We start from the raw sequence: 24,860 nt of genomic DNA on the forward strand, positions 1-24,860 counted from the left end.
GGGGCCGCTGCTCCCGGGGCGGGGCCCGCAGCCCGAACGGCGCCTCGGGCCCGGGCGGCGCTGCCGCGGCCGCTGCTCCGCGGCGCTTCCTGGGCGGAGCCGCGCCCGGCTGGGCAGCGGCGGCGCCGGGCGGGGCGGCCCCGCAGCGGGTAAACACCGGGTGAGCGCCGGGAGCCCCGCGGCCCCTCAGGTACCGCGGGCGGCGAGCAGGGCTGCGGGCGGGCGGGCGCCGCTGGCCGGGGCCTGCGCGGTGCCGGGGCGGGGAGGGGTTGAGGGCTGCGTGTGGCGGCGGAGCCCCGTGTCGGGTGCGATGTGAAGGCGGAGAAGGCGGGGGAGAGGCGTGCGGAGCCGCTTCTCTGTGGCCCTGGCGGTTCCTGCAGCTCGGGCGGCAGTGCCGGCCTGCGCCGGGCCGGAGCCGGGCCCGCGGCCTGCGGAGCCGCACCGGGGAGACCAGGCCGTGGCGCCGGACAGGGCTGGGATGTCCCTGCAGGGCTGGCCGAGGTGAGTTCTGCCTGACGGGCATGCTGGCCCCTTCATGAAGGAATGCTGGAAACCAAAGTTCATCAAGGAGGAATGTTAGCGTTGGCAGTGGTTCTCCAAGGGCAAGCTGCCTGCGCCCTTAGGAGCAGGATCTCTGAGGGAGCGCGGGGCATCGCTCTCTGAGGGAAACAAAGGATGGTGGAACGGTAGGAGGTGGTGTGGCCTTGCTCTTAAAACAATGCGGCCAAGGGGAACTAATCCAAAAGGTGACCCAAAACCTGAACTTGCTCCGTTAACTGGAAAATACCTATCACTTTCCGCACTCCAACGTGTGTTAATGAAGCGAGACGTGTACATACTTTACATGCATGACTAAAGTCACTCAAACTGCGCCTAAATACGAAATGTCATCAACTGAAACTCTGCCTTTTACCCTCCCTCAAAAAACCAATATAGGTATAGGTTAAGAGGGGCGGAGGTCGGAGGAGACTCCACCTTTGTATCGTGGCTCTGTCGGCGGGCTGTGCCTCTTTCCTCCCCCATAGGAATGCCTGTTGGGTAGGGCTCGGACACCGAGTGCTCCTCAGGGAATTCAGAGCTCCAGCTGCTGTTTGCGATTGTGCTTTTAGTCGTGTCCCACTGTAACGTATTTTATGTCGGTTCATCGCTCATATTGTTTGTGTTCATGTGCTCCTGCAGACGGTGTGTTTATCACTGACAGCGTTTCTGTTGCTCAGCAAATGACAGTGTTTTTCACCTGAGGGTTGTTGAGCGTTTCCAGGCTGTGGTCTGGCCAGGAGAGTTGGTTGGACACACCGGACTCACGGTGTGTCTGTCACGCTGTTTGTGCATCTGTGATTGTGGTGGTTCGTACTGAATGTGGCTGGAGCCTCAGTGCTGTGGCTGAAGCACAGGGCTCTGTGCTTCCCTTTTTAGTGCTCAATTGGCCATCCCTCAAAGCACAGCCACTCCCAGCCCCTCTGGTATCCAAGGAACGGCTGAAATGTCAAGGACAGTTTTTCTGCCAAGTCTTCCTATTAATGTGGCAGTAAAATTTGCTTTACTGTTAACACAGTGCCCTTGTGGTGAAGCATGCTGGAGTTCTGCACCATTTTATCATATTTAGCAATACTGAACTCTGTGCTGCACCTGCTGATAACAAAGTCAGGGGTATTGATCCACTCATATAATACAGTTTAATTGTGCATATTATTGTCAGCATTTTCCGTGGGAAAAAATAGGGAAGTGAGTTTAAACCTTCTTAATGGAGAACTGAGTTTTTTAAAAGCTCCACTTTTAGTTTTTTTCTTGTAAGATTGTTTCATTTTTTGATACAGAGTGTTGCACCCTGACCTAAATACCTGAATTTCTTGTTGTATTCAGTGATACAGGATGCTGTTTCCTTTGGTGTTGTGTGCAGTGATGCTGACAGGGAGCTGTAAAGCTCAAGAAGATGAATGGATTGACCCCACAGATATGCTCAATTATGATGCAGCATCAGGAACAATGAGAAGACCTTATAAGGTAGAGAAAGAAAGGATGTGTGTCTCTCCCAAAAAGCTAAAGGCTGTTGGAAGATTGCTTTTAAACTGTGACAGTAAATAATGATATCAGTATGGTGTTTTTAAGGGCTTATTATCTTGTATCTGAATCCATACACAGAAAAGTCTTTGTGTCCATGGTTAAAATTGCAAGGGAAAAAATAGTGTAATTGGCTCAGGACCTCTCCCTGGTGAGCTTCTGCTGCACTCAGATAAGTCACATCAAGCAGGCTTTTTGTATTTTTACAGGTGGTGCTTGATTTATGCAGGTTGTGGCACCACAGGTTACTGCTCTGAGAAGTACTGGGTTAAGCAGCTCTTGCTAGTTTCTCAAGTATAGTGTTAAATATCTTGAAAATCAAGTTCCTAAGTTATAAAAGTTGGGGGAGTTAAAGTTAATTATTGTATTTTATTTTAGTCCACCAGTTTCCCAGCAACAGGAACCAGTTTCCCATTTCTTGTGTGGGACTATTGTGAATTTTAATGGTGTTTTGTAATGCTGGGCCTCAGTTTTCAGAAGGTCAGACTAGGGATTGAGTGCTGTACTTTTAATGAATCATTAACACTGAAGAGAAGATGAACTAGGAAAAAGATCAGTTCTCAAAAAGATGAATTTTCTCTGTCTTGTATGAGGAGTGGATCCTGAATACCGTGAGGTGCACGTTGATTATCTTGTGCACACATGGCACTGTAAAGTGGAGGTGGTTATGAGGGTACCCTTGATTTTTGCCATTATTCAGCTTTCAAGTTTGGTTTTGCAGTCTTGAGTAATACTGTTTAAACACTACAGAGCATAATTTTCTGAAGCTTAAAAGATGCAGAGTGTGTTATTGCTCTCCACAGCTTTCCTCATCAACCTCCAACTTCTCCACATCCACCTGATAGTCATTAACATCCTTAAGGTCCAGCAGCAGGCTTTGGAGCCCAACTGCTTCAGCTTTATATAAAAAAACTAGTAGCTTTATTGTTGTCTCCCACAAAAGTAGAACTACATCTTAAACTAAAAAATTACTACTTTGTGTTAGTTCATCTTCTCAGGATTTCTTTTGTGCTCTGCAGAGTTTTTAGGTGGGCAGGCTCAAGCCCTCAGAACCAAACTTTGTTTCAGCATGAGTTCAGTGGTTCAGGCGCTGTTGTGCTTCCTCCTGGAGGCCTCCCTGGGTGTGCACACGTGGTTGAAGCAGCCCTGCTCTGTGTCTGAGTAATGAGCAGAGGGCACAGAGAGCTCTGCAGCAGACAGGGGCAGGCAGCCAGAGCGGGGTTTGTGTTTGCCTGCAGTCTGGCTGCTGCTGTCCAGCTGGGCTGGGAATCCACCTGGCTCAAAGCTGCCCCTTTGCCTGCTGAGTCAGTTTTCAGCCAGCGCCATTATCTAATCTGATGCACTCTGTGGGTCACCAGCCCTCAAAGGAGGGGAAAGGGCAAGTGGGGGAGGACAGACAGGACCTCACCTTTTGCATTTAGATAAACTCATCTGGAGCCTAAAATAACAGCAGAGAGGTAACTGCAATGTCACTGGGAGGGTACTAGCAGCAAAGATCTGTACTCAGCTTTTAGCTCCTTTGCTCCTTCTAAAGTGATGTGGCTGTAGAAGTGTAACAGAGCTTGTTGGTCAAATTCTTGAATTCTGAAAATATGGTTTTCTTCTGTAATTTTAGCCAAACTATCATGACTCTGAGGAAGAGGCTGTGGATGCAGTCAGTACTGAAATCTCACGTTGTTCCAGGGTAGTAGATTCCTTGCAACACAAGGTTTGTTCTTCAGAATATTTTCCTGTGTTTTATAGTGCTTATAAATATGCTTATATATTTTAGTGTTTATAGTTTTGTGCTTGCTGATGATGCTCTTCTGGACAGTACCAAACAGGTGCATTGCTGACATAATTTATTTTTTATGGAAGGGGAACCTCTAGGCAGAGGAGAGACTGGAAGTGGTTTGAATTCATGTTCAAGTTGTTGTTCTGCCTACAAAGGTCTGTTTTCTGACATGTTTTGTAGTGGAACAAAATCAATAGGAGCAAGGTGCTTCTGCCCAGTGTCAGCAGTGTGGAGGTGTGGTGCTGAGTACCCCGTGCTGTTCTCAAGCTGTCAGTCCTGTCAGATTTTAAGGGGTGGTTGTGGGCACAGAGACCAGGGCCATGTGCAGAGCTGCAGCTCTCAGGTGCTGCTGTCAGGCTCCCTCCCAGGGTGTGGGGATGCCTGTGTGGCTCCTGGGGCCCTTCCTGCCCTCAGCCATTTGGATCCCCAATGGGATATGTGTCATTTTAATGTTGTTTAGTTACTTCGATTTCTTGGCAGTTCCCTCTTTTTTTTCCTGATGCAAACTTAAAATGTAAGGAGATCCAGATGTTTACATTTGTTTCTAGACTTACTGAAGTCAGGATTTGAATATTACTAGCAGATGTGAAATCTCCAGTACTGGCCAGTTCTATGGAAAGCAGTATGTTCAGTAACTGCATATGCTTTTTATCTGGCAAACTAACCAGGGAATGATTGCTAAACTAAAGAAATGTGCCCCTGTTAATCCAGAGCTAAATGTGTTGGTATATTTGGGGTTTTTCTCTCCTGTGAAGAAGCTGGTTTGAGCAAAGTGAATAAAAGTATCTTTTGCACAATTGCAGATTGCAGAGTGTGAGAAGAGGAATGCCAAATCACAGGAGAGCCGCAGCTTTTATATTTTTAAGCGATTCTTGAATAAGATTTTAAATGAAGCTGGAAAACTTGGCCTTGTAAGTATTTGAACAGTCATTTAAAAACACTTAATTAAAATGAATTCATATTACTGCTTTAGGTAGTTTTCACAGTTACCAAGCATTGAGTAATTATGCTGGTGTACTTTAAATGCAATGAAGGGAACTGAATGGCAAAAGGGAAAATGACAGAAGTGTGTGCATCCTGTACTGCTGAGGAGACACAGTTGTTTGATCTGTAAAGCATCCAAAGGAAGGGTTTGTGAATTCAGTGTATCTTAGCATCTGTTAGCTTAGCAGTCTGAGAGAGCTGAGGCTGTTCAGCCTGGGGAGGAGAAGGCTCTGGAGAGACCTCAGAGACCCTTTGAGTACCTGAACGGGGCCCTATAAGAGGGAACTTTACTCCTAGTGCTAGGACAAGGGGAATGGCTTTGAACTGAAAGAGAGGAGGTTTAGAATAGATACTGGGAAGAAATTAATTGTTCTGATGGTTGTGAGGCACTGGAAGAAGTTGTCCAGAGAAGTTGTGGATGCCCCATCCCTGGAAGCATTCAAGGCCAGGCTGGATGGGGCTTTCAGCAGTGTGGTCTAGTGGGAGGTGTACCTGACCATGAGGGTTGGAACCAGATTATCTTTAAGGTCCCTTCCAACCCAAACCATTCTGTGATTCTAACCATCAAGGAATAGCAGCTTATTAGAGTTTCCATGTAAGAATCACCTTGTTACTTTCTTTATGCAGTGATTTCAGCTGGAATAGAGTGCATTTTCCTGCTGGTAGCTGGTGCAGGGCTGTGTTTTGGATTCAGAGTGGGGGCACTGTTGCTGACACTCTGGTGTTTCAGTGGTTGCTCACTGGGGCTGTCTCTAAGCCAAGGACTTCTCTGTGCTCGTGGCAGCCAGGAGGGGCAGGAGGAGCTGTGAGGGAGCGTGGCCAGGACAGCTGAGCTGAGCTGGCCCCAGGGCCAGGGCAAACCATGGCTGCTGTGCCAGCATGGGCTGGGGGAGCTGCTGGAGGCAGCAATTGCACTGTGCTGCACTTGTTCTTCTGGGGGTTATTTCCTTCTTTCTCTCTTTTCATGACTGGTAGTATTACTACCATCACATTTTATTTTGTTTGCTGTTCTTGCCTCAGCTCATAAAGTTTACCTTTTTGCTCATTCTCCTCCCCACCAGGAGGGATGTTGGAGGGAGTGAGTGGCTGCTTGATACTTTAGTTGTTGGCTGGGCACTTTATTATATTGTCTTTGGAGATTTTGTTTATTCAGAGATAGAAGAATTTATTAATAAGCAAAATTATTGTTAAATAAGGAACATTACATTTATCAGTGTAAAACTTCTTATTTTAGTGTTTAATAGTTTCTATCTGTTTTATCCAGCTTTGACTGAGGCACACACGTAGTGTATATGTAATTATTACTTGTTAATGAGCCCTGGTCCTGAAATCTTAGTAACAAGTGAGATAGTTTATTTTTTTAGGATTTGTTTCTTTAGAATTGAAAGATTACAAACCAACTGAATTTGTTTTGTGTAGTTTAGATGAGCAAAAATGTTATAGAATCATAGTGTCCATGTCCCACGTTTTCATCCTGCAGCCTGCTTCAGAAGGGCTGCCACAGAATGAATATGATCAGTTTTGGCCTATGGATGCATTTGTATTTCCAAATCAGCAGCTTTTAACCCTTGTTCTGCTTTGCTTGGAATGCAGCCTGGGGAGGATGTGGGCCATGTCCACTACGATGCTGAGATCATTCTCACCAGGCAGACGTATTTGGAGATCCTCAGGTTTGTCAGTGAGGAGGCCTGGCAGCCAGGAGCCCTGGATGAGGCACTCAATGATATCTTGGTCAATTTTAAGCACCATGATGAGGAAGCTTGGCGGTGGAGATTTGAAGACACCTTTGGAATTGATCTATATCATTTGTTTTGGGTAAGAGAATAAAGGTTGATTATTGCTTTTAATTGCTGTTTTCTTCAGTTTCTCTGTGCTAATCAATATTACCATCTTAACTCCACAGATAAAGCAATTCCTTCCATCATATTTCAAGTCAATCTTTTTTTTTTTTGGTGTGATTGCTGAAGGATGTATTTGCTTTAATAAGGAATTCAAGTTTTTTATTCCTGTGGTCATCTGTTCTCTATTGTAGCTTTGGTTTGGGGCTTTTTTCCTGATGTGCTTTTTCTTTTCTTGTCTTTTATATCTGTGCTGCCAGACTCATTGTGCTCTAGCACTTTCTTACCTTGAGAACTGACACCTCATGCATTGTAGATCTTCCATGTTGGTCTCTTGTTCATGTAGTTGTTGAAGCTGTTGGCTTCTCCAAGAGTTGGAATATATACTGAGACAAGTATATGTTTAAACCCCTATAGGTCAGAGGCTTTTGCAAATTTTGTGGAAAAAATTGTATAGGAGAGTTGGGAATTATAAAATGCTAAGCTGAGGATCTCTAATAAAGATGACGCTTTCTGAATAAATCTTTACAATTAAGAATATGCCAGTGTTTTGTGCTGACATAATCTTGCAAGTAGCCTGTCTAGATTTGAGGAGTCCCTGGAAGCCAGGCTGTCAGTAACCTCTGAGAGGGGTCCTTGGGTGGAAAGACACTGTGGAGTCCTTCTTTGAAGTCTTGCTGCTGGTACCCAAAGTGTAACTTAGTCTCTCTCTGTGCAGGAGTTGGCAGCAGTTGTTCTGTGTTTCGGAGCAGGCACAAACTGCTCAAGCACTGGCTGACACCAATTTGATCATTTAGAAGTGTGGTTGCTAATGTAACAAATATCCTGAGAAATAGCTAAATATCACAAGAAACAAATGAGCAGCTGCAATGTCAGGCTGTGACAGGGATGAATATTGGTACTGCCACAAAACTGTCCTGCCTTGTGCTGCTCAGATGGGCTGTGGAAGCAAGGAAAAACTCAGCTATTCTGTGTAAATGGCATTAGTAAAAACAAAAGTTGGAAGTTTCTTCATCTGTACTGTCAGAAGAGATGAAAGGTCCAAATATGGGTCATAATGTTTTCCTCTTTTCTTTTGCAGCTACTGTTGTGCGTAGCGTGCGTTGTGATTGTAATGGCTACAGAGCTGAGGACGTACGTGTCCCGCTTTGTTCAGCTGAGATATGTGTTATTTATGACTTTCCTCGTCAGTTTTGTGTGGAATTGGTTTTACTTGTACACGGTAAGTCTGGAATCTTAATGGCTTTCTGGCTTAGAACTGTACAGCTATGAGGGAGTTAAGGTTGTTTAGTTCCTTTGGTTAGTTTACATACAGCTTTTAATTAACTGCAAAATAAAAAAGGGATCAACATTTTTCTTTTGCATGTTGATAAGTGTGTTGGGTGTAAAGAACAAAAGAAACCCTGACAACTGTATTGTGCTGTAGAGGTGCACAAAATTCAGAGAGTACTAAACTCTGATTTCACTACATGGGCAAGGCAGGTGTAACCTCTGACTGAAGCAGCTTGGTAGAAAAGGTATAGAAATATATTCAGGGTTTTTTTCTTAAGATTCCCTGGTAGAAACTGGTTCATGTGATAGACCAGATAAATGCCTCATTAATTAAGTGGCTGATGGTACAATCAGATGAGTTTTATTGAGGAGGAATTTAGGATACCAGATCAAAGCCCAGCCACAAAATCTGCCCTCACACCTTGTCAATGAGGATTGAACTGCAGTGTGTCAGAGCCAGGGACAGCAGAGTGCTGGAGAGTGGCATGGCTCTGGTGGGCTTGGAATGCCATGCAGATGGCTTGGGTTGAGGCAGTGAACAATGTCAGTTTTGCAACAGAGGATTTGGCCAATTTTTCTCTTGATTATCAGTTGCAATCAGTAAGGCAAAACTATAATAAATACAGGTATTTCTTATGCAATTTATTTGAAAAAGAAAAAAGGAAGTTTTAACTAGTAATTCCATGACAGCTGTGTCTCTATTCCAGAAACATGTTAAGAAAAGATGTCATCAGTTTACTTTTGTCTTGAACTTGTATCTTTGAATATTGGAGTCTGATCCTTTGACAATTCAGATTCCTTTTGGAGAATAACTTGCAGGTAGCCTTTATCTCAGGGGTTTTGTCCAGTCCTAGGAAGTTCTCAGAATTTAACTCCATGAAATTGTTTAGGTAGTAAACTTTTCTAAATACATATTACATGGGGAATTGTCATTACTAGGGGACAATGTGGCAATTCCCATTTATGTGGGGAGCTGTCCCCAGGCTGCAGAGAGCAGGCAGGGCTGCTGAGGAGCAGCACTGCTGGCTGCAGCACTCAGGGTGTGTCTCCCTGCAGCTGGCCTTCGCTCAGCACCAGGCAGAGATGGCCAAGATGGGGCAGTTTGACAAGGTCTGTGCCGAGAAGCTGGAGTGGTATGGAAGTCTCATGGGTAAGCTCTTCTCTTGGTACTTTGAAGTGGTTAAGATCACAAAATATCCATCCATAGTATCCCAGGATACTTGGATTTCTTCATGGGTAGTACAGGGAATTCTCCTCAATACATGATTACATGGTTTTACCTTTTTCCCATCCCATAAGACTTTGTTTTCTAGGCCTGGGGAGGAGAGCTGATCACAGCACTGTACATGGGGTATGTCATGGTGTTACTTCTTTTTCTTGTAACTTACCTGTTTCCCCAGTACCATTCAGTGCCCTTTACTAAAGACAGGCAGGCAGAGTTCAGGGCAAGAATTTTTTTTTTCATGTATTACACCTGTGAGTGCAATGGATTTCAGGAATTGGATCTATAATTGTTTATTCAGGTGATACTATTTTACAGAGAAAGCTGGTTTTTTTTATTAGCTGTTATTTCTGTCCAGTGCCATAGCAGGTAGATGAAGGGTGGCAGCTCTTAAAGACTGCTTGTTATGGTCTTCCCTGTGTAATTTCTTGACTCTGTTGTTTTTGATTACATGTCAATGATTTATGTGCTGTAAAACTACAGACTACAGAAACACTGGTGTCATGAATCACTTGTTTATAATGTAAAGGTTCCCTTAAGAAGTAAGACTTCCTGCTTGTAACTAAAACAGACCCTTGAATCCAGCAAGCAAAAGGAGACAATTTCAGTCTCCCTGCAGACTGGCAGATGGGCAATAACACAGAATGATGCTGTCACTAGCTGTGAACACAGTGTTCACAGCAAGTTCATAGTTTACACAGATGAGACTTTTTTCCCTGAGGCTTCTGGGAACTGATCTCACCCAAAGAGCTTTCTTGATTATACATGGGAAAATTTCAAGTTCTCTTTTTTCCCAGCCTTCCCTCCCCTTCCTGCATCCCCTTGACTGGATAAACTATACTTCCAGCCAATCTCAGATGTGTAAAAATAAATCTGTTTTGAACCATGTCTAGAAGAGTTCTCTTCCGTCTGTAACTGAAATGCTGCTTTCTGTATTGCTGCTGTGTCACAAAATATCCTTTTAAGAAGTAGTAATAATATGTCTGCTTTGATTTCAGAATGGCTTAGAAGCACATGGACATTTCAGGATGATCCCTGTAAGAAGTATTATGAAATTCTGCTTGTAAATCCTGTTTATATGGTTCCACCATCAAAGGTATGTGCCAAGCCTGAGGGGACTGCCAAGGCCTAGGTTGGTGTTTGTGTGACAACACTGGTTTTCTGCTTCTTTTCTAGGCCTTGGCAGTAACTTTCACCAACTTTGTAACTGAGCCTTTGAAGGACATAGGACAAGGTATTGGTGAATTCATCAAGGCACTTATGAAGGAGATACCATTAATTCTGCAGGTTCCAGTGCTCATTACCATGGCTCTGGGTGTCCTGGTTTGTATACATTCATCTTACATTTAGAAGCTCAGCTTTATTTTTTAAATATTAAATGTGTTTATATTTAAGTATTATCTATTATATTATGTATTTCTCACTTGTAAACTGAACAGATTTCTTAGCACAAAGAAGTGACTTCTGCAAGGGAATTTTTTCTTGACAAAGGCTTCATACTGCAGTTGGTCTAGGAATTAAAAGAGCCGAGTTTGCGTTCAAACTGTATTCCTCTCGCACTCCCCAAGTGGGATACAGTAGCATAAAACTGCTCCAAATCTTAGGCTCTGTGACAGCTTATTGCACCTTAGTTCCCATTTCTTCTTTGAGTCATTAATTGTGATGTGTGTGGCTGGCATTTAACACAAAGGCATGGAGTTAGAGCCTTAAACATTAATGTAGCACTAACAATGAACTGCATCCAGGCTAGCAGTTCCTGCAGTGTGGTCAGGCTGCAGAAAGCTTGAGCTGGAGCCATTCCCTTCACCTGACCTTTTCCTTAAGGGTCTTTCAGATATATGACAAGAAATCTGTGTGAAAACCATAGGCTGCAGATATTTGGTGTTTTGCTCAGTTTTGGTTTTTTCCTCTCCCCCAGACTTTTTGCTATGGTGCAGGATCATCAGTGTCTGCATTAAGATACTTAAGGTCTTCTCAGAAGAAGAGTCTGCCTCCGCCTGCTGGTGGGCAGGAGCCCATAGGCTTTGGGCAGTACGATGGGAGGACAGCAGATGAGTACTACCTGCAGCAGCAGCCCTACGTGCACAGAGGCCACCAGGACAGAGGGGACGCTGCCAGCAGGCCCCTGCTGCGGCTGAGAGCGGCCAATGGCAGCAGGAGCCCGGACACAGCACACCCTGGCGACCAGCCGGATGCACTGCAGGTACCAGAGGCACCTCCTGGGGCTCTGGAGCTGGCATTAAACTGAGCAGATTGCAGTGGCACCTGCTGAAACACATTCAAACATCATAATGAAACCCAGATCTGGGGGAGAGAGGAGCTAAGAACTACACGTTCCCCTATGGAACAGTTTGATAGAGGTGTCTTGGATGTGTTTCTTCTGGAAAAATATCTTGCAGTAGCTAACTCTGGCAAGAAACTACTGAATTAAAATGCTTTATGTTAAAGACAACTTCAGTTTTGAGAGATCAGTATGTGGGTCAGCCTGGGCAATCATGATAACCTACAGAAGAAATGTGGAGGAAAGAAGCAGTGCTGACTTCCCTGTAAACTACAGAAAATTCAAACCAGATTTATACTGTATATTGGGCTTATTTACATGTTCTGTTTCCCGAGGGGAAAAAAAATAGCCATCGTGCTTTGGGTGAGCCCTGCCCCTTGAGCTGGGATGCACTTGGAACAATAGATGCTGACACTTTTCATTGCTTAATTAATAGGCTATTATTGATTTTTTTGCAGAACAGGTTGTACACTGAATCTGAAGTTCATAGACTTGAAACTCTCAAAGCTGAAAACGTTACTGCAGAAGCTGCACTTGAGCAGCAAAAACAGGAGACAAGCAAAGTAGAGGGAGAGACTGGAGAAAACTGTGTCCCCAATAAAAACCTAGAACAGAAGAGTTCTGCCACAGAACCGTGCGAAGAGAAGAAAGAGAGCATTTTACATGACTCCAGGAAAGAGACTAAGGAAGACCCAGACTCTACTGTAAGTTTTGTCTGATCTTTACTTGTCATATACTTGTTAATTCTGCTCTCATTCTCAAGTGTAGAAGAGACAAGACCATCAAGGTGGGAATGTAAAATCTGGGAGAGGGTACTCTGTCTGGAGTCAGAAATAAAGGTGGTAAGTAAGATGATGCACCTCTAAGTGGCCAGAAAAACCCAGGTGTCTGGAGTGCTGCTGCTTGTTGGAAATCAGGTTTGTGTCATAAGTTTTGAGTAATTGCCATAATGCTAATTCCCAGCTCAGATGTCTCAGGTCTGTCTTTGGGTTAATGTTCTTTAAAATCAGTTTGCTTCTTGTCAGCTCAGTTTTAGGGCAGCTGATGGATTTGCTCCTGGTGTAATGATCTGCAGAGAGTGAGCACCTGATGTTGTAGCAGGCGGTTTTAGGCAGCTCAGAGCTGAACAGGGCCAGGAGCAGGAGCTGCCCTGGGGATGGACATTGCAGTGCTTGTTCCCCAGAGCTCCCCCAGCCCAGCTCGTCCTTAGCCAGAGGCAGAGAGCAGCTGAGGTCAGGCACAGGCAGCAGCAGCTGTGCATTGCTGTGGGTGGCACTGCAAACTGGGGTGCTGCAGGCACTGCCCCACGCCCAGGGCAGGTGGTGCCCAGTGCCCACCACCCCTGTGATTCCCTGGTGCATGGGCATGTTTCACACAAGCTGTAGAGCAGCATGAGCAGCTCTTTCTTGAAATAAGTACTTCTTGAAAACTTCTGCTGATTGCAGAACTGTTCTGAATTAATGTGGGAAACAGTTAGCTAAATATTACCAATAAACCATAATGCTTGAAAAAACTATTTTTTATTAAACAGAATTAAAACTAGGGTTTAATTTTTTAATAGAAATTGTTTCTTCCAAACTGTGTTTCTGCAAAGAGACTAAATACTAAAGCTATTTATTCTCTTTTTTTAAATTATTTTTTTAAAAAAAGTATAAAAGAAAACAGAACTTTTTTTCAGGAAATACAAATCAGGGGAAAAAAATCAAATTTTCTTTAAAAAGAACATAAAAATTTAAGTCTTTCACTAGATTGAGACAGTGGTAGAATCCACTAATGAGCAATGAGAGAATGGACAGAGAAAAAAAAGTCGTAATAATTTTGACAGACTAGAGGCAAATAAGAGGGAGACACAGGACCAGTACCTCAGACACTGCTCTGAAAGCAGCTGCCAAATGCAAGAGCAGGGGCAGCATACTGCTGCTCACCAGTGTGATGCTGCTGCTGTTTCTGTGAAAAATCAGGAGAAAGGAGACAGAGCTACTGATTGTAGTCATCGAAAAAAGGCAAGTGTGCTTTTCCAGCAAACCAGAACGATCCCTCGGATGCTGCTGTACAAACTGCTGGAGTCTTCAGCTGGAATTGGGTCCCTTTATAGCTGAGGGTAGGTGGACTCTCTGCTCGTCCATTCTCTTGGCTTGTGAGCGCAAAATCAGGCTGAAAAAATCCTCATCTGGTACAGTGGGGCCTTTGGCAGCTCCTGGAGGAGCACATCTCTGATCATCCAGTCTGGAGCCCTACAGACAGACCAAGTGATACAAGCTGCATATTTACAGGAAGATATGGAGTAAGTGAACAATATTAAGTGAAAAAGCTACTAAAACCTTTTGCTGGCAGATTTAAAGCTTGTAGAGAGATTTAATTTATAAATTTTGTTTAAAGTTAAACTTGCTAAATGAAATTATTGAGTCCAAGTGTAACTAAAATGGTTCCTCTGCCCCACTTGTCCCATGTGTCTAAAAGTGACCCCCCCCCCCCCCCCTCAGTTCAGTTCTTCAACATATTGCAAAATGAGATCTGTTAGCGTTAGTACAGGGTGTTTCTGGTCTCATACAGCAGGAAGTATGGTTGTCTTCCTTTCCTTACACAGGCACTAAAAGATTGCTGCAGTGCTGTGAGATTTGGGAAGGCACTCCTTGAAGGCCCCTTGCCTCTGCTCTGTACAGCTGGGTGCAGTTTAGTGCCAAGCTTCCAGAGCAGGTGGCAAACCCTGCTGGGCTGAGCTCTGCTCCCCAGCTGGGGAGTGGTGTTCCCACAGGAACAGGCTGCTCCTGGAGGGCAGTGGGGGCACAGGAGGAAAAGCACAGCTCTCAGTGGTGGCTGGACCTGGGACAGACACCTTTTGCACAAAAAGGCTCAAAGGCAGCAACCCTTCTGTGCTCATTTACAGCAGTCCATACTGATCAGAGGAGATGAAATATTTTTCCAGTCCTAAAAGAGAATATTTCTAGATTCTTTGCTTGACTCACAGAAGGAAACAGACAAGCTTCTATAACAGAACATAGTTTTTTCAGCAGGCTGATGAGAACTGTCATGTAGACTCAATTCTCAGCCAGGCTGCCATACTTACTGGCCTTTGGAGAACTCAGCATCTGAACCTCATATTTTTGGCTGCTTGTCAACCCAGCAGACAAACCAGCAAGCCTTTTTAATTCTTTTTTGTCTAATTGGTAGATGCACATGCTCTAATTGAAAATCAGTCACCTCACTGGTATATTACTATAAACTATCATTTAAACTTGATCTCGTGGAAATGATGACCACTCTTACCAACAAAACCTGGATACTGAATTCTTTCATTTGATAAATTAGGATTGGTGGTGTATCAAGTGTCCTCCTTAGCAAGCTAGGTCTAAACACTTAAAACCATTTTACATACCCCTTGCAATAGCCTCACTTGTTTTTCTCCACTTTCTAAGCATTTCTTACTTTTTATAGTTACTGTGGTACAAATACCAAAATTACACTTTCTAGACTGGATAATTAACAACACCCCAACCCTCACCTTCTGTTCTCTTATGTTCCTCCTTATCTGTCAGATCAATACATATCTTAAACCACAGTGGCTTCCTTACAGAATGCACTAGGGGAGGCCCAGTTGCAGTCCCCAGAGGCAGAAGCTGAGGAGGTGTTAAGCCCTTACCTGGCATTTGATCAATATGTCGAAGAAGTCGTCATCCAGGTCGCCGTTGGCGCTGGCCCCGAGCTGGCCCAGCAGGGCGTGGCTGCGGTGCTGCTGCTGCCTCAGCCCGGGCAGCTGGCTCTGGCTCTGGCTGGGCAGCTGGCTCTGGCTCTGGCTGGGCAGCTGGCTCTGGCTCTGGCTCTGGTTCTGGTTCTGGCTCTGGCTCTGGCTCTGGCTCTGCCTCAGCCCAGGCAGGTGGCTCAGGCTGGCGCGCTGCTCATCCAGGCGCCGGCTCTGTGAGCTCGCCAGCAGCTCCAGGAACTCGTCCGTGTGCGGGGACACCGCCGACGCGGAAAAGGCTGCCCGGGACACACAGAGTAATTAGAGTTAGCCTGGGAGTAAATCCATTGCTGTACTGAATCTTGTCTGCAAATACATTTTGAGAATAGTATTTGGCAAAAACTCGAGTCAAATATGGATTTTGCTTTTAAAAAATTACATTTTATCATCGTTTTAGGTGGAGTAGAGGATGTTGCCACTGAAGGAGCTGGGAGTCTGTTCTTCTCCTGGAAGCAGCACCTCTGATCATCCATCCTGTTACTCTGGAACCGACTCAGCAGATCAAAGAACCCCTCGTCTGCCATTGTCTCACGGCTGCTTTTCTGAAAAGGAGAAAATTTGGGGTATTTGACCTTAGAGTGCCTACAGCTGGGACAACTGCATCAGAGTTTCAGTCCAGTCATATGCTTGATATTTACATATCTGAAATTTATTAAATAAATTTTTTTTAGTCAACCTTTTCTATAGCCAGAGATCTATCCAAGGAGTTGATGCTAATGCTAGGGCAGCGTTTTGGAGAGTGAAATATATTAGAAATGTCTCATTCTCTGAAATGGAAAGAAACTACGCTCTGATCATGGTAAAATGGGAGTTATTCCTCTTCAGCCAATAATCCAACAAAACCCCAAATGCCCATGAGAAGAAAAAGAAACAAGACCAGCAAAGAACAGTTGCCATTGTCTCCTCAGATCTATGACCAAATGCCTCAGTTCTTTTATTTTGAACTGACTTCTCTCAAGACTTTAATAACCTAAAAAGTATGTCCAAAATATCTCCCACTGCCTGAATCAGGAAAATAGATTTTGCTAAGTTTGGAGAAGTAGGGTCTAAAAGAGACTTAGACCTCAGCTTGCAAATAAATTTCATTTCTAACTTCAAAAAAACCACCACAAATAAAATGTTTCAGTAGTAGGAAAATCTTAAAGCTGGCACCACCCCTGAGAGAGCTGTAGAATAACAGTTTAGAGCCACAGTGTTTAAATCAAGTTAAACTGAACAGGACAGCTGCAGGAAGGTGTTTTCCACAATTCTGATCACACAAAGATGAGTTAAGGCCATAGGCTCACCACACCTACCCTCTGAGAGTTTGGAAGTCGATGATCAATGGAATTACTGGCATCCTGCAAAACTTTGGAGGTGGTGCCATTTTTGTACTTTTTGCCTTTTAGTCGATTTACAAAATGAAGTTTTGCTGAAGTTTTGGCAACCAGTGGTTTCTGTTTAACAAGAATCTCACTGTTCCAGTTTGGAACCTAAGAAAACAAGAGTCAGGAAATTAAGCCTTCTGATTTTACTTACCAGTACTGTTACCTCTTACTTGCTGCTGCTTTTCCTCCCCAAGATGAAGCAGCTTTACACTATTTTGTTCTTGCAGCCACAAGGATGTACCCAAAGAGGCTCCTGAGTGCCAGTGCTGACTTCAGCTGTACTGACTACACATGCTTTGAGATTTCATTGATTAACATAACAGGCTTTACCTTACCTGAAGAGACTGCAATTAGATATCCCAGTGTGGAGGGAAAAATAGCAATTTCAGTCTGCCACTGGAATAATTTATGCAGAACTGCCAGCCCAGTATTGAAAGGCAGAATGTAGAAGAAATCTCTCATAGACTGACACAAGGATTTTAATTGGGAACTCCCATTGCCAAAAGATTTCTGAGCCTGGGGGGGAGGAGAAGTTGTTTTGCTTATGACTCAGCTGTAACATTTCTGAAATAGCATCCTTACTCCAGATGGAGACTGAAGCTTCTGATGGTTTGCAAGTTGGTTGAAATCTCAAAGTGAAAAACGGAGCATGTATTTTAAGTCCCTGTAAAATGACTGTAACCAAAGAAAAAGTGTTCAGAAGAGCTAAGCTAAAGCTCAGGAATTTTATTCTGAATTACTTTCATGCTGCAACCTCAACCCATCTCTATAAAGAGATGAAAATTCCTTTGATGCTCATTACAGAACCCCATTCTTTCTCACTCATGCAGGGAATAAAGCAGGCGTCCCACAAGCCACTACAGCCATCACCTGTCATGTGCTGTTACCTCATGACAGAAGTATTTTTTGTTAGTATTGTTAGACGTGGTGTTATGGAGCTCCTGTGATCAACTAAATTAAAAAAGGAGGCAAAAGGCACATCAGCACACCCTCAGAAAGGTTTCACTGCAATATCAGCAGCAGAACAGAAAGAAGCAAAGTGCCAACCTTTTCTGGTGTTAATTTCATAAGTTCCATGTTCTCCATGCTGTAACGGCGTCCTCTTGGTCTGCCACCTTCAAGAGACAAATTCATATTTTTATTATTAAAATTTATGGTGGCACTTGACAAGCTGTGGCTGTACTCCTCTAAGGTCCAAGGTTCAAGCCACAGACACAATTAGAACACACAAAGAAACTAAGCAGTACCCTGGGATTCACAATATCAATCCTGCAGAAAAGGAGGTGCTGAAGGGGTCCAATACGTCAAGAACCTTTTTTAGCTGCTGGGGAGAAAACCAAGCAAACTTCCATAGTCAACCCCAACTCATTAAAGAACTCAAATGAGATTCTTTTTTAAGTTCTCTGTTGGGAAACTACTTCAGAAAGAGGCACGTACCATTCAAACTGTTTTCCACTGCGTGGCTTTCTGCCATCATGGAGTTGTTTGTGCTGTAGCTTAATCCAAGAACCATTTGAAGATCTGAGAGATTAAGTCTGGCAGTGAGTTCTCCACTTCTGTCTCCTACCTTCAAGCAAATAAAATAAGCAGTTGTATTACCTTAACAAATACTCAGATGTGTAACTGTAAAGCAATCCTTGTCCCATGACTTCTGAGAGAAAAAAGCTGAAAAGGTTTTCCTGCTTGAAGACTGAGAACATCTTTTTAAAGAAGTAACAACTAACAGGTAACACAGAAAAGCCTAAAATAATTTCTGCTTGGCCACTAACTTGGGAGTCCATGACACCATTGTGAGTGGTGAGACTAGGACAAAGGAGCTGACTGGCTGAAATAACGTGGAATCAGCTGTCTGTAGAATAATTGAAAATGCATTCCATCACTCAAACTCACACCTCCATAAAACCTCTGGGAGCAAGAGCAAAAACCAAGAGCCAGCACAGTGGGAGTATGAAAATCATACCTCTCTTGAAATCTCCAGGTGCCTTTCTGCAAAATGGATGGCTTGGTCATGATTTCCCAGGGCAGTGTAAGCATTCCCTAAACTCCAGCATGCTCTTCCTTCCCCAATTCTGAAAACAACACACACTTCAATTACACCTCTACCTGCTGAACACCAGAGGTCAGGTTTTCACAGTACTGCCAAAGTAATTTGCTGGGCTAAAAAAATTGAGGCAATCATCAGAGACCATGCTACCCTCAACATATTAAATATTGTATTTAAGGAGTGTGATCTGGTTATAAATAAATATGAACAAATTTAATATTTTTTTTTATTTTTAAGCTCACAGCAAACAAGTTAGTTTTGTAAGCATGGGATATTGTATAACCTACTTTGCTCCTCCTCAGTTTGCATGACTTATTAGTCCTCTGTATTCTTAGTGACTTAAGAACAGGTACATTTAAATGTTGCAAAAAATTATGGTTGCACCCAACACTATAAAAAAGGCCTCAGAAATCAGTACTGTAATACAAACATTACTTGCTGCTGTGTTACTCTTTCCCCCATCCCTTCCTGGATTATTACCTTGTGGACAAGTAGAACACAGATTCTTAGGAAAGTAGGGTGAATTATTATCATGAACTCATGAAAGAAAGATCTGCTTTTCCCTAATTTACACAGACTTGCTGACAGGAGATGATGTAGAAAGAGTCATTCATCAATTTGTCTTTCATCTCAGACTCATTAGCTGCAATACCATTTTGAGTAATTTTGGTTTTCCATATGAAAACCAAAGCCCAGCACTGGGGGAATTCACATGAATGCAGCTGTCACATGGGGAACAATGCCAGTGGAGCTGAAGGTAACAGGATTTGCTCTGAGTGTCACACACACATGAAACAATCTCTTAGGGCTTACTTGTCGTGTAGCTCCTGAGCAATCACAAGGTGTTTGAGGTGATAATCAATGGCTCTCTCATAGTCCTGCAGCAGAGTGTAGGTGTTCCCCAGGCTGTAGCAGGCCTGTGCTTCCACAGCTCTGTCCTTCAGCTGCCGAGCCAGCTGCAGCGTCCTCCTGCAGCAGAGGTCAGAAACCACCACAAGGAAAAGCTTTCAGAAGTGCACTTGCACAACTGAAAATCTGTTACACAACTTCAACAAACTGGGGCAGCAGGCAGCAAATTATTGGCTATTAAATTACTATCTTGTAAACCCTTACAATCTAACACTTGTAAAGTCCTCCCTCCACTGCAACCTACTTCATTAGAGAGCAGGCTGATTCCTCAAACAGCATCATTTAATTTACTGCTCCATTAATAATTTGTAGGAGTTTCCCTGAGGTTGCACTGTTACAATACCTACTTTCCTACTTTCCATCAGAATGGGCAGGACAGGCCTGTACTCACCAAGCCAGCTGAGCTGTGCTGGGCAAGAAGAATTTGAGGGCTCAGAGGGATCTGCTCAGTACTGAGGCATTTCTCCCTAAGAAATGCTGTGCTCTGAAATCCCAGTCAGATGCTAATAACACCTATACTGTATCTTTGCCAAGCTTTTACTTTCCCAGGTACAGCAGTAACAGCTTAGTGGTGCAGAGATGAAGACAAGTCTGGCTTGAAAATACAGACTAAAGATGTAAATTGATGTTGCTGAGCACCAGCTCCCTCAGCTGGCGAGCACACCTGAGGCAGCCACCCATCTCAGGGTAGGAAAGCTGCTCACATCACTCCAGCACTCACTAAGAGCTCAGACAGTAATGCCTGCTTCTAGAATAATGGCAATAAATGCCTAGCAGTGAAAGATGTCTGTCTACAGCACTGCAAAGAAACTCTTTAAAGTAGCAAAAGAGTTAAAAAATATAAAAAGCATTAAGAGAACCAGAACAGTTAAACAACAAAGGAAAAATTTCTTCGCTAAACAAATGGAAATTTTTTAAAGTATGTGTTGAAGCAGTGGCTGTTCCACAGTGAGCTACAGTATCAGGCACGACAGAAATAAACTGTACAAGAGATATAAATTGTGTTTGTCAGCAGTCACTCACCTGTAGTATTCAGCAGCAGTTTCAAATTCCCCCAGGAATATGTAGGCATTTCCAAGGTTGCTGTATGCTCTTCTTTCCGCTGATCTATCACCAAATTCTTTTGCAATGAGGAGACGCTTAAAAATGTGAAATAGCTGCATTAGTTACTCCATTTTATACTTTGTAACATACACTTGCATGCCGAAATGCAAGAAAAAATTGCATTCTTTAGGTCAACAACAATGCTATGATAATATAAGAACAGCCAAACTTGAAGTTTATGCCATTAAGATTTAAAACCTGCATTAAAAAGCTTGCAACAAGATCCAGCACACAATACATGCACTAAAGGTCAGGAGCAACCTGATATTCTGCTAGAACAGAATTCATTACTAGCACATCGTTGTACCTGTTCATGGGCTAAAACTGCACTCCTGAAGTTGCCCAGAAGATAGTGTGTGTTTCCCAAATTTCCAAAGGCACGTCCTTGTGCTGCTCTGTCACCCAGCTCTGTTACTATTGACAGGTTTTCCCTGTTTTGAGGGAGAGTGAGAAGGAGAATAGTGACTTTTAAATGATTTGGGTTTTTTCTCACAGTCATTTAAATACTAATTTTAAAAATTCTTATATAAAGGAAAAGGCAGAGATATTCTACTTTGGCCTATTTTAATGGCCTTTAAATAACCATGAATCTGAGTAAGAAATACTTTCAGTGAGCTACCAAACTCCCCTGCATTCTAACTCAAGCCAGTGTGCTCTCCTCTAGTTACACAGGTGTAACAAGGTCCTGTTGTCTCAGCCTGGTTTCTAACTAAGGGTTGTCAGGTGCAGTACAAGTGAGGGCAGGATAAAAACCAGTGCATGTCTTGTTGAAAACACCAAACTGACAGGTACCTCAGTTCTGCAGAGAAGCATTCCATAGCTCATGGCCCTGCACATCTCCCACATTCTCATGAACTACATGATCACATCCTCCCAGCCCCCAACACTTAAAGCTCCTACTTACTCATAATACTTTGCAGCTTTCTGTAAAGCATTTTTCACATCCTCTGGAAGTTCCCCTGGATCATGGGTCCCAGCATTAGCTACATTTTTCCCTTTGGAGTGATATACGTTTCCCAGATTATACAGTGCTCTTGCTTCTCCAACCTGAACCAGAAGTAAAAGAAAGCATTAAAATTTCATGCTTCAAAGTTTTCTGTCACAACAACTATTTGTACAATCCATAGATGGGAAAAAAGTTCCTTAACTACTTGTTAATAACCACTCTGCTCATTCTGAACATATTATCACCTACCCAGTCATAGCCCCCAATCCAATTGTTTTGCATACTACTTCTTTTTGAAGAGCAAGACACATTCTTGAGGTCAATTACCATTAAAAACTAAATTTAAAACAAACAAAACCACCACAAAATAGGGTAATATTTAACTTGGACCTGTAGTCTTCCAGGTACAAACAACTGTATTCCAACTAATACATTCATGCTGCCTAGAGGAAAAATCTGAATATTCACTATTTCCCTCTGAAAAGTGCCCATTCCTTACCAGTACCACCGGGTTCAGGAATGTGTGTTAGCACTTTCCATCCAAATTCCTGCACAATTCTTACCTTATCATTAAGTTCTCTGGAAATATCCAGATGTCTCTGACAGCAAACGATAGCTTCTTCAAAATTCCCAAGGACCTTTAAGGTGTTGCCCAGGTTCCCACTGGCTTTAGCTTCTCCCAGTTGATCTCCAATTGTCCTAAAATAGCAGCAATTAAGTACCAGAAAACAGTGGATCATTTAAACCAATGTATGGGAGAGAATGACATGAATTTGTGAAGAGACCACAACTATGTAAATGTAAATGTGTTCAGTTCATTTTATAGCTGAAATGCACTCAAACGTTGCTCAGTCTGTGGTTACAGACATCTTCTGTCAGTGCTGTTTAGCCAGCTGCAGGTATTGATCATCTGCTCAACATTTATTTCTTAAATTCACATCTTTTAAGAAGAGAACAGAGAGAAAATTCTTGAAAGATGATTTAGAAAGACAGTCCCAACATTAGAAAGAGAGGTTAAACTGCATTTGTGTTTTACTTGACCATCTTCTTGTAAGTAAAAATCTCCTTTAACTTAACAAGACACTTAACTGTAAGGCTTAAGACTTACAGTCTCCTCTGCAGCTCGTGGCACTGCTTCATTTCTACATTTCAAATGAGACTAAGGCAAGAGACTGCCACTGAAACACACACACTGTCATACCTGGGCAACAACACAACAAAACAAATGCCCCAGGATCACAGCACAGGAGCAAGGTAAGGCAGGAGGAAGAATAGATTTATGCCAATTTGAGGTTAAGTATGCCTGTGCCTTTCACTGGACCTATACAAATCAGTAAAAGTCAGATCCATAAACAGTGTACGAAAGGTATAGGGTTTAGATTTCACAGTATGACATTATGAGTTTTACACAGATAAACATTAGGGAGTTCTGTCTAGTAAACAAGAGAGCAGCTCAACAATATGGAGAACTAGAAGCACTGAGTTTTAGAAACATGAAAGGGTAAAGAGAGGGTGGATTTAAAGCAGCCATTTAATTATCCAGAAACCTGGTGAGGCCTCAGTCAGTCCTGGGATTATGGTGCTAGACCAAGTATTAGCTGCCAGGTTAGAGGGCACCCAAGTGACCTGCCAGGCCCCCAGCCCCGTGCCACACCACGTTCACTCATTAGCCAGTATTAGTGCAGGGTTTGGCAGGACAGTGAGCAGGCAGCTGCTCGTGTCTCCCAGAATGGGATGGCGTGGAGAACAATTACCTTGCAAGAGTTAAATCGTGGTGATGATATTCCAAGGCCTTTGCATATTCCTGCAGGTAGAAATAGGCATTGCCCAGCTGGCTGTAAATAGCACTCAGGGTCCGTAAATCTTCAGTCCCAACCTGCACAGCGGCTTCAAAGAAAGAGACCCCGGCCCGGCAATCTCCTGCCTTGCACAGGCGCTCGCCCTCCAGAGCCAGCTCCAGGCAGGAAGCCTCCATCCTGCACAGGGACAAAAGGCCAGCAGTCACTCCAAGTGTCACACTGTGCAGCACCTGAGCTCTGGACATGGCATTATTTTATCAGATGGTCTCTATTTGTTTAGGAGAGGGAATCCTAAACACACCACTACCAATGAGCTTTGCTTTAGAGTATTACAGAAACCAAGGCTGAAATGGAAATGACAATTTCGATGGTGAGGAGCAAAATAACATTTGAACAAACAGCTACAATTTCTTATTTTTTCAGTCTCAGAGAGGAAACCAGACACTGCTTTGTCCACAGGCAGCACTTGAAGGGTTCTAAAACTGTTTTCACCATCTAGATAATTTCAGAAAAGTTACCTAGAAATCAAGCTATTACTGACAATTACTGATTCTGACAAATGGAAGCACTTCAGATTTTTAGGGTGATGCCACAGTAACCTGCAAAATGATTCACAGGAAAAAATCAAATTAGAATATTCTCTGTATCAAAGACTGACTAATTTTCTGCAAGTTGTTGCCTCTGTAATTTGATGCTCCTTGGCACCTAGTTTCTTACACTACCACTGCTGTGAAAATTCTCAGTGTAAGAAAAAATATCTAGATTCAATTAATGACAAAATGTATGTAAATTCAAGTTACTTCACTGATACACCATTATTCCAGAAGCCACTGGAATAGTTTTTAATTTTATGAACAAGTAATTGTGCAATTATACAGGTACAAAATACAGCAATCATGAATGAATTTGTAGAATAATACATTTTGAACATGAACAAAGAAGCTGATAGAAAACTACAGTGGCATTTACGTGCCTCTTTGCCCCAGTGAGCTCAGGAGTACAGAACATAACGTACCAGTAAGTGTTAACAATTTTAGCCAAACATTTCCTACTTTCTGGTTCTGAGATGCGAGGGAGGCAGGGGAGAGGAAGATGAGAAAGACAACAGCTCCAGGTCCCAATCTTGAAGCACTATGGTTCTCCAGCTTTTCCAGGATACATGCATTTTAAAAAGCTTGCAAAAATGTCAGCATTTTACTTTTTAAATATTTTTTTCAAAATGAAAACCCAGTAAGAGACATTCTGTAATAGTTGAAAAAATACATGCTAATGTTGCAAAGAGTGGACAATCAAATGCTGGCTTTTGCAGAACTTATTTTAGTGGAAACACCAGACGAAACCTCTTTTGACTTGACATAGTGATGAAGTTTTTAACATAACTACAATACATTTCTTTATTTTCTTAAACTAGAAAAAAAAACTGATTATACAAACTTTTACTCAAATCTGAACAGGAAGGAAATAGTTTTGAAAAATCTAATGACTTCCAAAGAGCTAGAAGAGTTGGGATCACATGTACA

The 24,860-nt window shown here is 43.1% G+C and overlaps 2 protein-coding genes across 6 annotated transcripts in view; one reads left to right on the forward strand and one right to left on the reverse strand.

Moving 5' to 3' along the window:
* The first annotated feature begins 123 nt into the window (after positions 1 to 123).
* CLCC1 (chloride channel CLIC like 1) lies at positions 124 to 15,849 on the forward strand. 4 transcript variants are annotated; one of them, XM_058030517.1, is made up of 12 exons: positions 124 to 190; positions 1,864 to 2,004; positions 3,677 to 3,769; positions 4,639 to 4,746; positions 6,413 to 6,634; positions 7,739 to 7,879; positions 8,986 to 9,079; positions 10,150 to 10,247; positions 10,328 to 10,474; positions 11,070 to 11,354; positions 11,891 to 12,136; positions 15,569 to 15,849. In XM_058030517.1, exons 2-12 carry the CDS (start codon positions 1,873 to 1,875, stop codon positions 15,575 to 15,577), a joined length of 1,575 nt encoding a protein of 524 aa, XP_057886500.1. In that variant the 5' UTR covers positions 124 to 190; positions 1,864 to 1,872; the 3' UTR covers positions 15,578 to 15,849. The 4 variants fall into 4 exon arrangements, with proteins under 4 accessions (XP_057886500.1, XP_057886503.1, XP_057886501.1 ...); XM_058030518.1 differs by having other exon boundaries at positions 143 to 160; XM_058030519.1 differs by lacking the exon at positions 124 to 190 and adding an exon at positions 482 to 501.
* The window catches only part of GPSM2 (G protein signaling modulator 2), a 26,650-nt gene continuing 14,723 nt past the window's right edge, over positions 12,934 to 24,860 (reverse strand). Inside the window, exons 3-15 of one of the 2 annotated variants that reach the window (XM_058030515.1) lie at positions 23,296 to 23,517; positions 22,105 to 22,240; positions 21,500 to 21,642; positions 20,903 to 21,026; positions 20,515 to 20,630; positions 19,396 to 19,551; positions 18,499 to 18,607; positions 17,976 to 18,105; positions 17,586 to 17,653; positions 16,467 to 16,643; positions 15,551 to 15,713; positions 15,073 to 15,410; positions 12,934 to 13,666 (exon numbers count right to left, since the gene is read on the reverse strand). In XM_058030515.1, the coding sequence (XP_057886498.1) occupies positions 13,502 to 13,666; positions 15,073 to 15,410; positions 15,551 to 15,713; positions 16,467 to 16,643; positions 17,586 to 17,653; positions 17,976 to 18,105; positions 18,499 to 18,607; positions 19,396 to 19,551; positions 20,515 to 20,630; positions 20,903 to 21,026; positions 21,500 to 21,642; positions 22,105 to 22,240; positions 23,296 to 23,517 (2,047 nt within the window). In that variant the 3' untranslated portion in view covers positions 12,934 to 13,501. The remainder of the gene's footprint in view (positions 13,667 to 15,072; positions 15,411 to 15,550; positions 15,714 to 16,466; positions 16,644 to 17,585; positions 17,654 to 17,975; positions 18,106 to 18,498; positions 18,608 to 19,395; positions 19,552 to 20,514; positions 20,631 to 20,902; positions 21,027 to 21,499; positions 21,643 to 22,104; positions 22,241 to 23,295; positions 23,518 to 24,860) is intronic. The other variant, XM_058030516.1, reaches the window with a different exon arrangement.

The sequence above is a fragment of the Melospiza georgiana genome, chromosome 9 (assembly GCF_028018845.1).
Source record: "Melospiza georgiana isolate bMelGeo1 chromosome 9, bMelGeo1.pri, whole genome shotgun sequence".
Lineage (NCBI taxonomy): Eukaryota > Metazoa > Chordata > Aves > Passeriformes > Passerellidae > Melospiza > Melospiza georgiana.

What these genes read in the sequence shown, in the direction of transcription:
- CLCC1 (XM_058030517.1), top strand. Translation starts at nt 1,873, where the DNA reads ATGCTGTTTCCTTTGGTGTTGTGTGCAGTGATGCTGACAGGGAGCTGT. An exon ending in AAGCTGGAAAACTTGGCCTT is followed by an intron (nt 4,747 to 6,412) that starts GTAAGTATTTGA and finishes CTTGGAATGCAG; the next exon opens with CCTGGGGAGGATGTGGGCCA. An exon ending in ACCAGCCGGATGCACTGCAG is followed by an intron (nt 11,355 to 11,890) that starts GTACCAGAGGCA and finishes ATTTTTTTGCAG; the next exon opens with AACAGGTTGTACACTGAATC.